At 40.8% G+C, this 17,942-nt stretch overlaps 2 protein-coding genes across 6 annotated transcripts in view; both read right to left on the bottom strand.

The window, feature by feature from the left end:
- LOC101350070 (protocadherin alpha-C2) overlaps positions 1-17,942 on the bottom strand; it is a 195,284-nt gene that overhangs the window by 109,859 nt on the left and 67,483 nt on the right. The gene's annotated exons all lie outside the window — the stretch shown is intronic.
- PCDHAC1 (protocadherin alpha subfamily C, 1) lies at positions 5,239-7,662 on the bottom strand. Its single transcript, XM_012556837.1, is given in 11 exon segments — positions 5,239-5,615; positions 5,618-6,042; positions 6,044-6,078; positions 6,080-6,189; positions 6,192-6,303; positions 6,305-6,781; positions 6,784-6,814; positions 6,816-7,091; positions 7,093-7,249; positions 7,252-7,491; positions 7,494-7,662. Coding segments are annotated over 11 exon segments (2,409 nt in total).

Here is a 17,942-nt window from a genome sequence, read left to right as displayed (position 1 = left end):
ATGCACAAAAACTAACTCAAAACGGATCAAAGCCCTAAATATAAAATCGAAAATGATAAAGATCAGTGAAGAAAAAATATGAACAGGCATTCAGAAGACATTCAGATGGCTAACAGACACATGAAGAAATGCTCATGGTCATCAGCCATTAGAGAAATGCAGATCAAAACTACAATGAGATATCATCTCATCCCAACAAGGCTAGCACTAATCCTAAAAGCACAAAATAATAAATGCTGGAGAGGTTGCAGAGAGACTGGAACACTTATACACTGTTGGTGGGAATGTATAATGGTACAACCACTTTGGAAATCAATTTGGCGCTTCCTTAAAAAGCTAGAAATAGAAGTACCATATGATCCAGCTATCCAGCACCTTGGAACATATCCTAGAGAAATAAGAGCCGTCACAGGAATAGATATATGCACACCTATGTTCATCACAGCACTGTTCACAATAGCAAAAAGATGGAAACAACCTAGATGCCCATCAACGGACGAATGGATAAACAAATTATGGTATATCCACACAATGGAATACTATGCAACGATAAAGAACAACGATGAAGCCATGAAACATAATATGGAGGAAGCTGGAGGTCATTATGCTGAGTGAATTTAGTCAGTCACAGAAGGACAAATAGTGTATAAGACCACTATTATAAGAACTCAAGAAAAGGTTTAAACACAGGAGAAAACATTCTTTGATTGTTAGGAGGGTGAGGAGGGAGGGTGAGGGTTATTTACTAACTAGATAGTAGGTAAGAATTATCTTAGGTGAAGGGAAGGACAGCACACACTGCAGGGGAAGTCAGCACAACTGGACTAAACCAAAGCTAAGAAGTTTCCTGAATACAATCAAACATTTTGAGGGACAGAGTAGCAGGGGTAGGGGTCTGGGGACCATGCTTTTGGTGGACACCTAGATCAATTGGCATAACAAAGCTTATTAAGAAAATGTTCTGCATCCTACTTTGGTGAGTGGCATCTGGGGTCTTAAAAGTTTACAAGTGGCCATCTAAGATGCATCAATTGGTCCCAATAACCTGGAATAAAGGAGAATGAAGAACACCAAAGACACAAGGAAAATATTAGCCCAAGAGACAGAAAGGGCCACATGAACCAGAGCCCGAGACCAGAAGAACTAGATGGTGCCTGGCTACCACCAATGACCACCCTGACAGGGAACACAACAGAGAGTCCCTGATGGAGCAGAAGAAAAGTAGGGTGCAGAACTCAAATTCTAGTAAGAAGACCAGACTTAATGGTCTGACTGAGACTGGAGGAACCCCAGAAAGCACGGCCCCTGGATTTTCTATCAGCCCAGAACGAAAACAATTTCCGAGGCCAACTCTTCAGACAGGGATTGGACTGGACTGTGGGACGTGAAGTGATACTCGTGAGGAGTGTGCTTCTTAGCTCAAGTAGATACAAGAGACTAAACTTGTGTCCAGAGGTGAGATGCGAAGGCAGAGAGGGTTAGGAGCAGGTTGAATGGACATGGTGAATCGGGTGCAAAGGAGGAGTGTGCTGTCACAGAATGGGGAGAGCAATTAGGGTCACATAACAATGTATGTGTAAACTTTTGTATGGGAAACTAACTTGAAATGTAAACTTCATTTAAACTACAACAATAAACAAATAAATAAATAAAAAAGAATACTAACAGAGTTAGCACAACTTGACCAAGGCAAAGCCATAGAAGCTTCCTAGACACATCCAAATACCTTGAGGGACCGAGTTACTGGGGTTGAGGGCTGGAGACTATGGCCTCGGGGGACATCTAAGTGAATTGGCGTAACACAGTTCATAATGAAAATGTTCTACATCCTACTTTGGTGAGTGGCATCTGGGGTCTTAAAAGCTTGCGAGCAACCATATAAAATACATCTGTTGGTCCCATCATGTTTGGAGGAAAGGGGAATGAAGAAAACCAAAGATGCAAGGAAAACATAAGTCCAAAGGACTAATGGACAACATGAACCACAGCCTCCACCAGCCTGAGCCCAGAAGAAGTAGATGGTGCCCAGCTACCACCACTGACCGCTCTGACACAGATCACAATAGAGGGTTCTGTACAGGGCAGGAAAAGAATGTAAAACAGGCTTACTGGTCTGACAGAGACTGGAGGGGCCCCCGTAACTGTGGCCCCCCAGACACCCTGCTAATTCAGAACTGAAGCCACTTCCGAAGTCCACCTTTTTTTCAGCCAAAGATTAGACAGGGCTATAAAACAAACAATAACATATGTGAGGAATGTGCTTTTTAGTTCAATCAACTATAGGAGACCTAATGGGCAACACCTGGTCAAAAGCAAAGCCGAGAAGGCAGGAAGGGACAGCAAAACTGGACAAATGGACATGGGGAACCCGAGGTGTAAAGGGAAAGGGGGAGAGTGCTGACACATTGTAGGGATTGCAACCAATGTCACAAAATAATTTGTGTATAAATTTTTGAATGAGAAACTAATTTGAGCTATAAACTTTCACCTAAACACAATTAAAAAAATAGAGAATCTTTACAGAAAAAACAGACATGAGACATGTGTTGCCTAGTTGTTGCATATCAATGGATCAATTTTGTTTATATCTGTTAAGTATTATCAGTAGGACAGACATAGGTAAAAACCATGTTGTCCTTAATTTCTTAAACTGACAAATTTTAGTATCATGCACTATGTTAATATACACTGTAAACTAAAATAGAAGTGAAGAGCTTAGAATTTGAACAAAATATAAACACAAATGCATCAACATGATTTATATGACTCAGGCACACAGTTAAAATCATTGTGAAATTTCACCCTTTTCAAAGGGTTTTTGTTTTATAAAATTTAAGCAATAAATATTTTGTTTCTAGAATTCTGTAGTTGTCATGAAGGCATTCAATTGAACACCATGACACGTATTCTTTTCTAAAAACCCAAGATTGAATCAATATGTAATTAGACAAAAAGAAGTAAATAATAAATGCCTGTGTGAATTACAAATACTCTAGCTTTACAGAGGTTATTTTACTCATGTTTGTATGTACCATACTTAATTTATATATAAGGAAATATACAGCCCATAAAAATTATTAGCAGACATTGGATTACCTAAAAAGCTAAATATCAACAATAATGAAAAGAGATTCCTCAAGTAGATGAATGGGATGGCACAATATTCCTGCATACATGAACAATGTATCTCTGTTACTTTGTTTATCATTCATATAAGTAAAAAACTGGGCAGGGGCATTTTTTCCCTGTTCTTGTTAGATGCCATCAAGTCAGCCTTCAACTCTTAGGTTATAGCTAATTCTTTTAAATAGCTAATTTTCCTTCTGAATTCCAGATCTACTGGTCTTCTTATCATTTTTCTTTCTAGTCCAGTCAAATTCTATTTCTCAAACAACTCCTGACTCCCAAACTTCATAGCCACATTGGTATTTTCAACTGTCTTTGTGACAGAAAGCAAGGAAATGAAAGAAATGAATTTTATATATTAAGTGTTTTTATACCTGAAATAATATTTACTGCAAATTTCACAATGTAATGATATGCATTACTGATAACCTTTTTGTCATCTATAGGAATTGGACTCATACTTAGCCCCTGAATACAGCATTAAGGTTTTTCATGCTAGCTGGAGGACCAGAAAATTCCTGTTATGTTGTACTTCATTAGGATCCAACATGAGGAAAAAAGTAATCATTGAAATAATATATTTGAAAGTTGCCTCTAAACTTTTAACCATGTTTATACATGTAAAGTAGAAAAGTAAGTTAAAGATTTTCCCTTTATATTGAACAGTGTGGTCATCCAATTCATACATGCACATATTTATTCATTCATTCAGCAAGCATTTACTAAGCATATCTTATATAGTGGATTTTATTATACCACATGAGAATATTAAGTATACAAAATCATAATGGATGTAAATCTATTTTATTTGCAGTTAACATCATTATTTGAGGGGGAATAACTTACAACCCACTTATTACCTGGAACAATAAAACAAGAAATGCTTCAATTCCCTTCGTTAATTTCTGTATACCTCCTTCCCTTATATCTATGATTTCTATGACAACTCAGAAAATAATATTGTAGAATTGCTAGAAAATGCATCCTGACTCCATTCTAAGTTTTGAAATGTCAAGGACCAATGGATAAATTGAAGTATTTGATTCATTTAACTTTTAATAGATGCATAACTCTCAAATAGGTTATTTACTTATTTGCTAAGTACATTTGGCTTCTAAAATAGTAAGAAAATTAAATCCAAGTTGAATGGACTTTGATAAATGCACCTTTGAACATAAAAATGTTTCCAACTTAGCAATTACTCATCTTTCTTCTTTGTGATATGTATCAATAAAATAAATAAATGAAAGGTTACAAGTCCTATACCCAATTGCTGTTATCTTCTTTCTGTCAGCACAAATAGGTGTTCTGAAACATGGTTGTAACTTCTATATACTTACAAAACACTTCTGTGGAGCTATCAGTTAATATGTTGGAGTGTCATTCTCAAAGAAGACTACTTTTCCAAAATGGTATTCATGAAGAGTATAGGCTAGAAATTATGCCACATTTTATTAATTGGTATATCATATATTAATCGGTATTCAAGTGCCATCTCTACCACAAAGCCTTCTGATTCACCCCTTCCCGCTTATATGTTCTCTCATGTTCACTCTCTCTTCTTTAAACACTTCATGCAATTTATGTTTACATCTCTTATGGTTATCATCATTTTTATCATTCATTGTAATGGTTTGAATAAATATTTCACTTTCTATGATAGAATTTAAACTCATATTATACAAAGACTCTTACATATTTTCAATTCACCACTGTGGATATCAGACTCAAGAAATATGTTTAAATGAAGGGATATTTGCTTTAAGTAATTCATTACAGGAATTCCCAAAAGGAATTATTTTAAGAAGTCCCAGGTCATTTATTACCTGTACCAGAAACTTTGGCATTTTATTATTTTTAATTTTGGACCTTTAGGCTATACTATTTTTATTGTTCTTTACTAGGTTTAGTTTTTTTAGACTTCTCAAAGACAAAAAAATACCTATAAGATCCTTGAGGCCAACGACAGTTTTCTAATACTTTTATACTCTCAGAATTCTTAGCACAGTGGGTGTATGCAGGTGTGTTCAGTTTAATTGGTTAAATGTCACCAAGGCTCATCTAAGAAACAATTCAGAACACAGCTAGCAGCCATCTTCTGGTCAAGGGGAATCAAGTCCCATAACATTCGCTTACCATGGCATTGATATTTGCATGATCTCCTTTCCTATTCCGAATCTGAATACAAGATATCAGCAAATTCAATCCTACTCCAGTGGCCAGATTTCTCAGGTCAGCAGCACTGTATTCCCCAAGCAACAGCAAACTGTTGTTATCAGAACCAAGTCCCAAAGAGGCCCGATAGAGATAGGTCTGAGACAGTCTCTCGATTGTGGTAACATCTATTGTTGTTGATGTCATGCAAGGATTTGAAGTCATCCTCTTTCCATTCCTCAGTTCCTCTGGAGAGCAACAGCAAACTGCACAGCGGCTCTGAGAGCAACAACCTAGGCTCTGGTTCAACTTGTTGCACAGGAATAAAAGTAAGACCCCAGAAATAAAAAGGAAATACAGGCCAGAGCAATGACAAAATACAAGTTCTGGGCAGAAAGCTGCCCTCCTGTTTCCCAGGGATCTTCCAAGTCTGGAAGGACTTGAGGGGCAGAGTTGCTCAACAGCACACCCACAGTGATGGAAAAGGAAAGTGGTGGGTCTCCATGGTCCCAAACCACTACCATCACTCTCTGCTTAACTGCATCAGTGGAAAGAACTAACCGAGCTGTCCGCAGCTCTCGCATACTGGCTGAAATTCTGAAAAGGCTAGAATCAGAAGCCTGAGAGACATGGTAGGAAAGCCAGGCATTGGAGCCACTGTCTGCATCCTCTGCTACCACTTTTGTGACCAAGTGTCCACTTCTAGCAGAGCAGGGCACAATTTCCACTGGTACACAGCCATTCCTTGGCACGGGAAACAACGACTGGAACATTGTTGTTCCTATCCACTACAAACAAAGTTCACAGTCAGTGTTGCACTTCTGGGAGGAATGCCACCCTCCCTGGCTTCCACCTGTAAGGAAAACCCCCTGAGCCGCTCGAAGTCAAAGGAAGTTTTGGCAGTGATACCCCACTGGATGATTCCACTGCCACCAAGCTAGAGACTGACGGGCCTTCAGAATTAATATCTAACAGCTCATAGAAGACAAGGCCATTCTTCCCCAGGTCCGGGTCCTGGGCAAAACACACGGCCCAGGTTGGCCCCGGGCCCGTTGTTTTCAGCCACAAAGAGTTCCTGTTGCGGTTGGGGAAAGCTTGCTGTATTGTCGTTCACAGCAGCAACTTACACAGTGAGTGTCCTGCGGGTGCTAAGCGGGGGCAAGCCACCATCGGAAGCAGTGATTAGGAGCTAGTATTCGCTGATTTGCTCCCGGTCCAGCGGCCCATCAGTCAGAAGGCTGTAGTAGTTGTCAAAAGAAACCTTTAGCTGAAAAGGGCTTCCGCTGTACATGCTAAAAGTGACCCTACCATTGGGACCAAGGTCCTCATCCCTTACACTGAGGAGAGCAATCTCTGTGCCAGGTGCGGCGTCTTCTGGAACCGGGCTAGATAGAGTCATGAGGTTCATCTCGGGGGCATGATCGTTCACGTCAGTTACCTCCACCAGCAGTTCAGCAGCGCTAGCTAAACCGAAGGTGCCTTCATCCCTCGCCTCTATATTATGTATGCCTCCAACAGCGTTTAAGGTGGACCTGGTGACACGCACCTCCCCACTTCTAGGGTGCACGAGAAAACGGTATCTCAGCTCTGCTCACGTGCTATTGCTTAAGGAGTACCGGATTTCCCCATTGGAGCCCTCATCCGGATAGACGGCCTGAACTCAGAACAACACAATCCCATTGGGGACAGTCTCTGGAATCTTCGTGCGGTATACGGAGCGCTCAAATACAGGCGCGTTGTTGTTGGTGTCCACCACGATGATGGTGACTTGTGCGTCTCCGAAGCGCGCGGGCCGCCCGCTGTCCCGAGCGGTGGGGGGCGCGCTGCTCGCGATCCAGCGTTTTCTCCAACACCAACTCTGGGTATTCGCTGCCGTCGACCCGCGCCCCCATTTCCAGGCGGAAGTGCTGGCTGCGACTGAGGCTGTAGCTTAGCACCCCGTTGCTTCCCTCGTCGGCATCATGAGCTTTGGAAGAGTAAAGCTGGCTTCGGGTGTCAGGAACTCGGGGATGTGGGGCTGCAAGCTGCCAGCAGACAAAAGAGGCGAGTTGTCCTTGGCGTCCAGGACGTGAACGCCCATCTTGTGCAGCTCATAGGTCAAGACGCAGACAGCTTTGGCCTCGCACAGCCGCTCGCGGTCTGCCGGCTCTCGGACCACCAAGCTACCGCTGACCGGGTCCACTCCGAAGTAGGGCTCATCGTGACTGGAAGCAAGCGAAAGTTCCTCAAGGACAGAGCGGCCGCCGACAGTTTCAAGTCCTCGGCGACATTGCCTACAGCTACTCCCCGCTCCGTCTCCTCCAACACGGAGTACTGCAGCTACCCGGCTGAGGCGCCGCAGGAGACCCAAAAATAGAGAGCCGCCACCCCCTAGCCCACCATGCTGCCTCTCGGCGTCCGCGCTCCTCCAGCGGCGACCCGGAACCATGCTCCGGACTCCCGGAGAGAACGAGCCGCCGGGAAGAGCACGCTCCGCCAGGCCGCCGCCGGCTGGAAGCGCCGCGACCGCCGACGTTCAGTCTTCGAGTACCGGAATTGCCCGGGTTGGCCAGCCAGGAGCTGGGCTTGCTAGACTAGAGATTTCACACCCGTCTGGGAAAGAGGAGCCGCGGGGTGCGGAGAAGCACAGCGCCGCCTAGAGGTGCAGAGACGAGGGGAACTGTGAGTTGGCAGAGCGTGGTCTCCCTCCGCTGCGGGCCGGGATCTCCCTCCGAGCCCCCGCAGTGGAAGCGGGGCGAGGCAAGAAAGACACTCGGATAATCTAACATAATTCTCCTTAAACGGCGTTTCCTAGGACAGTGGCGAGCCCCGCGACAGCCCCGGTGTTAACTCCCACAAGCTCTGCCTGAAAACTGCTTGCAACTGGGGCTGAGTCGGTGGACTCCTCCCGCCAACTGTTCCTGCGCTGCAGGAAAGCTGAGCGTAGAGGTCCTAGCGACTCGACCCATTAACCTCTTAACTGCCCGTGGAAGAAGGCGGGACTCAGAGGGAAACTGCTGGGAGGAGGCTGTGAGAGGAGGTTCAGTGAACGTGAACGACCACGCCTTCTAGGCTTAAGGAAACAGGAGTCCCCAGGCAAGTGCTGTGGGGCATTTAGTGCTGGCCTCCCAGCCTCTCTCCACTGCAAGTTGAACCCTCTTATGCATCCTCTTATAATCTCGGAGCCACCAAGAGTTAAACATAGGCGACCAGGGAGGGGCAATCTGGGGAATAGTGTCCGCCTCAGGCTTCCTCCTGATTCTCACTTTATCCAGGCACCACAGCAGAAGAGCGCAAGCTTTATCATTCTACTTTCCGCTCTTTGCGGGATAAATTTTTATCTTTCCCCAGGAGGCCCTGGTGGGAGGCCCTGATGGGAGCGCTTTGTAAGCGACTCTTGACGCGCTAGGGAAAAAGGAGATCAAGAACCAGTCAATATCAAGAATCAGAAACTCAGGAAGACTTGACAACTCATCCCCAAAGAGGATGTGCGAAGAAGAGGAAAAAGAAAGAACTGAGACACTCTCCAGAGTGTGACCAGAAAACCAGAGCTTTATTTACTCTACATATTTAGAAAACAGCAATCAAGCAAAGTGAGAACAGACTAGATGCCCATTTTTTCTCCAGCTTCGCTTTTATGCCAGTTTTCTGCGCAGAAATTGGGACTGCAATCAGTTCTATGTGAGATAGCTCTGAGATACAATAACCACCTTCAAATTCCAGTTAGCACCCTACAACCAGTCTCTTGCCGAGAGGAGAACTGAAAGGAAAGAGACTTTTAAAATTGAGTGTTAAACACTAAATTCCTCACTCAAATCCTTGTTTTAACACAGTGTCCAAAGTCCCAAGAACCAAAATCTGAAAGGCAAAAGCTGAATACAGATCAAGAATGGAGGCTTCCAGGACATTATATTTTCTGGTCAGAATATTGCCTAAAATTGTTGATAATTTTTGAAGCTAGGTGATGATTACATAAGGGGTTAATTAATTGATCCTTTACACTTTCTAGTATGTCTGAAATTTCCTGTACTTTTTCTAATTAATGACTAAAATGTGGGGTGGGGGGCTCAAGCACTCTCTTAAGGGTAAAAATGGGACTGCTGCCAGTAAGATCAAATCATCTTCCCTGAACGTCACAAACCCACCCCTTATCTCTTTCAGGGAAATAGAAGGGGCAAGCTGCAGCATAATAAAACAATGTGAGTAGTAAATGTTCCAAACTAGTTTGCTTTTCTGAGTTAAGAAACCTGAATATCACTGATACAAGTCTCAGATAAAATTAAAGAGGGAAATATGTCAGCCCATTAAAGTGCTAGGTGGAGTCAAGAACACGTATGGCTATCATTGGGAGTCCTCATTAGGATGTGAAATAGACCACAAAAATTGAATTTCTTCAATTCTTCACCAAACTTCAGAACCAAAAATAAAATAATTATCTACCAGAGATTAGGGTTTGCATTTCCTCGTTTCAATTTAATGCTGCTAATCAAGTTTACTGCTTTGGGGTGAAAGGTTATTATTTCTGCTTTTCCATAAGCAGCTGACAAAATACATGTGGAGCGACGTACTTACTTTTGGGAGGCAGCTGCCCCTTAATTTTAAACATGCATTCAAGCCTCCAGTTATAACAGGTTAAGAATTCTGAATTGTATCTAGGAGGATAGTATTTGTAAGTATGGATTAGGGGGTGGAGAGAAGGAAAAACTCCTACAGAGAATCAGCACGGAAAACCATGACAAAAATTCCTCCTCCTTCACACACTTCTCAGACTTTTCACATTTCTCTATTCAAATTTCCACTGACATCTATTTTTCTAAAGATTTCATTTGTGTGAAGAATAACTGGATAGCACTCAACCAGTGGGATTTGTTCTACCATATGCTTTCCCATCTTTAGACACAACATTGTATTCATATTCAAATAAAAGATTTGTGGGAAAGCAATATTTGAGAGAGAAGGATATTCAAAGATAAGGAAAGCTAACAACGTGCCTTTTGGATAAGATGACCAGGCGAACATTAAAATCATGCATTAACAAAACTTCTCTTCAACAAGGCCTTTTATTGTCAGTATTCCATTTTACCACTTTTTGGCATTTTTAATAGTTTCTCTTAATCAGGTATTTTCAAGTTTTTAATTAAGCACAGTACAACTTTAAGTGGCGACTACACAAAAACATAATCCTGATTTCTCCTTGGCCTTTATCGCCAAAACAATTATTATAAAGCTCTCCCACCAAACTTGGCCTCAAGTTTTAAACTCAAAATATTTCTAACCATAATGCATAAACTCTGATTAGAGATCTTGAAACCAAACAAGAAAATAGTAAATCTCATACTCACCAGAGTTTGTCAGCAAAAGGATATTATAATTTGAACAAGATTATATTTGCCTATATTCAAATTTCATATTCCTATATATTTGGTAAGCATGCACACTAGATCTCCAAGCTGCCAATAAATCTTTCACCAACTGTGGCTGAAAGGGAAGGCCTGCAATGACAGCGAACCACCCTCACCCGACAACAGTTTATTAAATAGTGCCTAAATTTGTGGGGTTTAGACATATTCAACATGGATCCTGCCCGCAAAGGACTCTGGGAATGAGCTGACCAGGCCATAACCCCGTCTTGTGTTAGAGACATTTAACAGGTGCTTCCATATCCTTAACTAACAGCTACAGATTAACTGCCTTTAAGTGTAAATGTAACCATCAATCCTTAAACACTCCCTAGAACCCTTTCCTCAGCGGTTTCAAGGCTTCCCTTTTCCCCTCTCCCTTGGGCCCTCCAGTGTCACATTCCTTTTTTCCTTTGTAATGCACCCACTCCTTGAGTACAAACGCATTTAGAACAAAGACCCCCGTGTGCGCAAACGTTATAGCCTGGGTAATTACCAGCGCCTCGAAGGTGGGTGCGTAGCAGAATTCAGTACTACCCTCTGTACATAAGAGCCCTGGTGGCGAAGTCGTTAAGAGCTCAGCTGCTAACCAAAAGGTCGGCAGTTTGAATCCACCAGCCCTCCTTAGAAACGCTATGGGGCAGTTCTACTCTATCCTATAGGGTCGTTATGAGTCGGAATCCACTCGACTGCAACGGGTTTTGGTTCTCTATACATAAATTTCTCCTTATTAACGGCTTTGGTCCGATCAGCCTTTTACCACCTGTCTTTTCAGAGTCTGAACAAACCTTTCCAAGCCCGTTTTGGGCTGTTTCATCGCCTGCACTTTCAGCTCTTGCCTTTGGGATAGCCCCTGCTTATGGCTTGAGGGGCGTGGGCGCACTATCAAAGTTGTGTCCAATGGACACCATTCTTGCATCTCTAGCCAACCAAGGTTATCTAACCAGAAATCTGACAAAGACACTATCAGCATTCCTCAAAAAAGCTCTATACCAATCTCACACTATGCTATAGTTGCAAAAATGCTAAACATCATTAGATCATCAAGGTAGCTGCTTAAAAGGAATTTGATTAAAATTTAACAGCTGTCACAAAACAATAGCACTTTAATTTTAAACAGTCAAACACCAGTTATTCCCATAAAAATCAGGAGCATAACAGGACACTTCTTATTATAGCTATTATTCGAATATACTGATGGCACAGTAGTTAAGTGTTCTCAGCAGTTGGAACCCTCCAGCCGCACCCGGGGTGAAAAATGTGGCAGTCGGTTTCTGTAAAGATTATAGCCTTCGAAATCCTATGGGGCAGTTCTACGCCGTCCTTAGGGTCGCTATGAGTCAGAATCAACTTGACGGCAATGGGATATATGTATGCACACACAAATATGTTAGAAAGGATGACAACATATGGTCAGACGATAAAATTTATTAAGAAAGCAAACAAACCCACTGCCGACAAGTCCATTCTGACTCATAATGACCCTGAAGGACAGGGTAGAACTGCACCATAGAGTTTCCAAGGCTGTCATTCTTTACAGAAGCAGACTGCCATATCTTTCTCCTGCAGAGCAGCTGGTGGTTCGAACCACCTGCAGAGCACTTTAACCACTGCACCACCAGGGCTCCTGATAAAATTTGTAGGTAATAGAATTTTCTACTTGTAAAACCCCAGAGAATTGAAGGAAAAAGCAACTAGAACCAAAAATAGTTCAATGAGATAATATATAAAACCAGTTTCCCTACATACATGCAATAACTAGACAAAATGTAGGATTTCTACCAATTACAGCTAAATAAAAATAGATACTGTTAATGTCCCTTCTCCTCTATGAAACTCATCAAAAACAACAAAAAGAACAGCAGACAAAAAATAAAATCACATCTTGGATGAAACTCTATAAAATGTTTGAACTTCAACAATAATATAAAAGGAAATTACCAAGTGCCACGAAAATTAGATCAAGATGTAAGAGAATGCTAGAGATGATACCTGCCACTGGAGATCCTGGGGAGAGTTGGTAGATTGGCACTTTCCAGAGTAGTGGTATACACTGAGATGCAAAGCCAAAGACTCCTTGTTTGGAACAAAAAGATCTAGGTACACAGGCTGAAGGCAAGACTCTCCATTAATCCTATTTGTCAGCACAAAATAAGAGAGAAAGCAGAACTGAATATGATAACAAGAAGATGTGCTACTATTTCAAGAATAAACCTAAGGATATGGCAAGATGAAGAGAAAATTCTGGAATCACAAGCTGCCCTGCAGCTGTCTGTTCTCATCAGCTGACAATATATACAAGCTACAGCACACACAAACCACTCTATATCAAACAGTAAATAAGGAAATGTTCATGCTAACCCGGAGCACTGCTTGTCCAACCATTGTTACATTTTTCACCTGAAAATAACTGGTCTTAGGGGAATTCAATTCAAAGAGAAGTAATAGTCAAAAAAGAGCCAACATAGAATCTACACGAAATATTGCAAGAAAGAAGGAGAAAATCAATATGACATATTACAGATAAAAATCCCACACCTGGAAATTTTTACTACAGAGAAGATAAAATTTTTGACTAAAGATATCTAATCAAAAGATTCACAAAGCTTAATTCTAAATGGCCGCAGGGAATTAAGAGCTCAAAACAGAGTTAAAAAGTAACAGTGAGAAAGTGAAAGGCCACAGAAGACCATGAAAACTGAGCTGGCAAAGTTCATGAAATAAGTGGAAGAGAAACACGAAGTTATCACAAAAATTAAGGTCACACTGGAAGCAGTAAAAAGGTGCACAGGCCCTGCTTGGCACACACTCAAGAACAAGAAGAAACATTTGAGAGTCTTGAGGAAAAAAAAAAATATTTAAAAGAATAAATAATTAGGAAGAATTAGAGAGAAAAGTGTAACTTTGGAGCAAATAAAAAGTGAACCCAACATACTCCTAATAAATGTCCTCAAAGAAACCAAACAAATGGAAAACGAAGAAATATCCAAAGACAACATTCAAGAAAACTTTTTGAGATAAAAATCAACTTTAGATTTCCACTCCCAGCAATGGAAGTCTAGTTTATCTCCATCCAGTGGCAAACCAATGGCAGCAGATGGGTGGTCAAAGTGGTTTTCCCTTGCTGTCAGAAAAAAAAAAATGAATTCATTGTATCTCAAGAATATTTTAAAATAAATGGAAAGATGTTCCATGTTTACAGATGGAAGAATTAGTATTGTTAAGCTGTCAATACTACCCAAAGCAATCTATAGATTCAGTGCAATCCCGATCAAATTTCCAACAGCCTTCTTTAGAGAAATACAATAACAAATTCCCAACAAGAGGCCCCGAATAGCTAAAGCAATGTTGAAAGAGAAGAACAAAGAAGGAGGACTCACATTTCCTGATTTTAAAACATACTATACAGCCACAGTACTGGTATAAATAGGCTGGTACTTGTATAAAATAGGCTGGTACTGGTATAAAAATAGACACATATACCAATGGAATAGAATTGAGAGTCCAGAAATAAACTCACACATCTATGGTCAACTGATTTTTTTCTTCTGTATTTTTTTATTGTACTTTAGATGGTTTACAGAACAAACTAGCTTCTCATTAAACAATTAGTACACATATTGTATTGTGACATTGGTTGCCAACCCCACAATATGTCAACATTCTACCCGTCTCGACCTTGGGTTCCCTATTATCAGCTTTCCTGTCCCCTCCTGCCTTTTCATCCTTGCCCCTGCGCTGGTGTGCCCATTTAGTCTCATTTTGTTTTATGGGCCTGTCTGATCTTTGGCTGAAGGGTGAACCTCAGGAGTGACTTTGGTATTGAGCTAAAAGGGTGTCCAGGGGCCATACTCTTGGGGTTTCTCCAGTCTCTGTCAGACCAGTAAGTCTGGTCTTTTTTGTTTGTTTGTTTTTGAGAGAGAGTTAAAATTTTGTTCTATATTTTTCTCCAGCTCTGTCTGGGACCCTCTATTGTGATCCCTGTCAGAGCAGTTGACGGTGGTAGCCAGGCACCATCTAGTTGTGCTGGAGTCAGTCTGGTGGAGGCTGTAGTACTTGTGGTCCATTAGTCCTTTGAACTAATCTTTCCATTGTGCCTTTGATTTTCTTCATACTCCCTTACTCCAGATGGGGTGAAACCAGTGGAGTATCTTAGATGGCTACTCACAGGCTTTTAAGACCCCAGATGCTACTCACCAAAGTAGAATGTAGAACATTTTCTTTATAAACTATTTATGCCAGTTGAGCTAGATGTCCCCTGAGACCATGGTCCCCACAGCCCTCAGCCCAGTACTTTGGTTCCTCAGGGAGTTTGGATGTGTCTATGAAGCTTCCATGACCTTGCCTTGGACAAGTTGTGCTGGCTTCCCCAGTATTATGGTCAACTGATTTTTGACAAGGGTGCTAAGTCCATTAGATGAGAAAAGAAGAGTCTCTTCAATAAATGGTATTGGGAAAATTGGATTTCTGCACGCAGAAAAATGAAACTGGATCCATGCCTCAACCTTACACAAAAACAAACTCAAAATGGATCAAGGACCTAAAAGTGCAAACTAAAACTATAAAATTCTTAGAAGAAAAAGCAGGGGCAATGCTGTCAGGCCTAGCTTTTAACAGTGGATTATCTAATATAATAAAAAAGCACAAAGAGCAAAAGAAAAATAAATAAAAGGGATCTCATAAAAATTAAAAACTTTTGTTCATCAAAAGATTTTACCAAAAAAGTGAAAAGACAAGCTACCAACTGAGAGAATACCTTCAGAAACATATATCCAATAAGAATCTAACAACCAATATACATATAAAATTTCAACAACTTAAGAAAAAAAGATAACCCAATCATAACATGGGCAAAGGTCTTGAATACACATTTCACCAAAGAAGACAAACATATGAAAAGATGCCCAGTGTCATTAGCCATCAGAGAGATACAAATCAAAACCACAATGAGATACCATTTCACTCCTACTAGGATAGCTAAGATAAAATAAATAAGTAACAAATGTTGGCAAGGATGTGGGGAAAATGGAACCCTTATACATTGCTGGTGGGAATGTAAAATGGTACAGTACAGCTGTTGTGGAAAACAGTGTGGTGGTTCCTCAAAAAACTAAAAATAAATTAGAACTACCATATGACCCAGCAATTCCACTCCTAGGTATATACCCACAAAATTTGAAAGCAGAGACTCAAACAGAGACTTGTACAACAATGTGCATTGCAGCATTATTCACAATAGCCAAAAGGTGGAAACAACCTAAATGCCCATCAGCAGATGAATGAATAAACAAAATGTAATCCACACATACAATGGAATACTACACAGTCAGTAGGAGAAATGAAGTCTTGATACATGATACAATATGAATGGAGCTGGAAGATATTATGCTGAGTGAAATAAGTCAACCACAAAAGAGTAAACATTGTATAACCTCACTTATACAAAAAGACAAGAAAAGGCAATGTAGAGAGAACAAAGTTTATTAGTGGTTACCAGAGATGGGAGGGAATTGGGGAAAAAGGACTAACAGTGATGGAAAAATCTCATTGATTAAGGGTGGAGTTGCACAGCCAATTATTATCATTGCTGTCAATAAGTGGTACATCTGTAAAAAGCTGAATTGGCAAAAGTTGTGTAATAGATACATGTACAACAACAACAAAAAGAGTAGCTGCTGAGGCTGCTTATGCACAGCCAAAAACTTCATGGGATTTGGTTCCTTGGTTTGGAGGTTTAGGGTCATGGTTTCATGGGACATCCCAGTTAATTGGACTAACAACATGTTCAGTACTTCTGTTCTATCTCCTAGTTCATTGCGTAGTGCCTGGGGTCTTAAATGCTTGCAAGCAGCCACCATTTAAGGTACAACAGTTGGTCTCTATTCACCTGTAGCAACAGAGGAAGAGAGTCACGAACAGGAGGAGGATATGGAATGTGTGGGCTAACTGCCTCCATGAACAAGTGCCTCCTCTGCCATGAGACTAGAAGAACTGGATGGTACCCAGCTACCATTACGGAACATTTTGATCAAATATCCTATAGAAGAATACTGATCAAAGGGGGAAAATGCAGAACAGAATTTCAAATTCTTATGGACTCCAGACTTCCTGGAGCCATGAAGGTTGGCTGAACCCCTGAATCTACTGCCCTGAGATAATCTTTAAAACTTGAACCAAAAATATCCCCTGGAGTCTTCTTAAAACGAAACAATCGTTTAGCTTACCTAGAAAAAATTTCTGCCTTGAGCATATGCTCTTGTAAGAACTATCTATATGGGATCAAATTGATAAAGCAACTCAAAAGATTACATAGGAATCTTAGGGGACAGTGAATTTATGTTACTAGGGGAGGAACAACTCAGAAAAGGAGGGTGAGAATGGTTGCACAACTGAAAGAATGTAATCAATGTCACTAAATGATACATGTAAAAATTGTTGGATTGGTGCATGTTTTGCTGTATATATTCTCAACAACAACAACAAAATAAATAATTTTTAAAAAATCATTTAAAAAAGAGTTTTTACAAACTGAGTATGCACTCAGGCTTCTGATTTCAGCTCCACCAGGTAAAAATCCTGGAAGTCATCACTCCCAATCTTACAACGAGGAAAAGTTGAGTGGCTGTGGGCATACTCAAAGCTGTGCCTCCCTGAGGAGAAAAATCAGAGGCTTAATACTGTGGTAAGGGTAAGACTTCACTAAAATAATCTAGGCAGTCACTAAACAAATAAGCAAGCAAATAACAATAACAAGCTTGGGAATGGGGAGTGGTGGATCAGTATTCAGAGTTGCTACAATATATTATCTAAAATATTTAGTTTTAATAAAAAATTATGAGATAGGCAAAGAAAAAGGAAAGTATGACCTATACACTGGAAAAACAGCAGGCAACAGAAACTGCCTGTGAAAGCAATCAGATGTTGGATTAACAGAAAAGAATTTCAAAGTAGTCATTACAAATGTGTTCACAGAACAAAAGAGAGGCATGATTTACAGAGTAAAGAGAGGTATGATGACAATGTCACATCAAACAGAGAATATCAATAGCTAGAATTATTTAAAAGAACTAAATGAAAATTACGGAGTTAAAAAATACCCTAACTGAAATTTAAAAATCTCATTAGAGGGGCTCGAAAGAAGATTTGAACTGGCAGAAGAAAAAATTAGCAAACTTGAAGATACATGGATAGAGATTATGCAGGCCAAAGAACACAGAGAAAAAGGAATAAAGAAAAGTGAACAGAACCTCAGCAAAATGTGAGACACCATTAAGTGCACCAACG

The sequence above is a fragment of the Trichechus manatus genome, unplaced genomic scaffold (genome assembly GCF_000243295.1).
Source record: "Trichechus manatus latirostris isolate Lorelei unplaced genomic scaffold, TriManLat1.0 scaffold00080, whole genome shotgun sequence".
In the NCBI taxonomy this organism is placed as follows: domain Eukaryota; kingdom Metazoa; phylum Chordata; class Mammalia; order Sirenia; family Trichechidae; genus Trichechus; species Trichechus manatus.
This window is presented reverse-complemented; position numbering and strand designations above follow the sequence as displayed.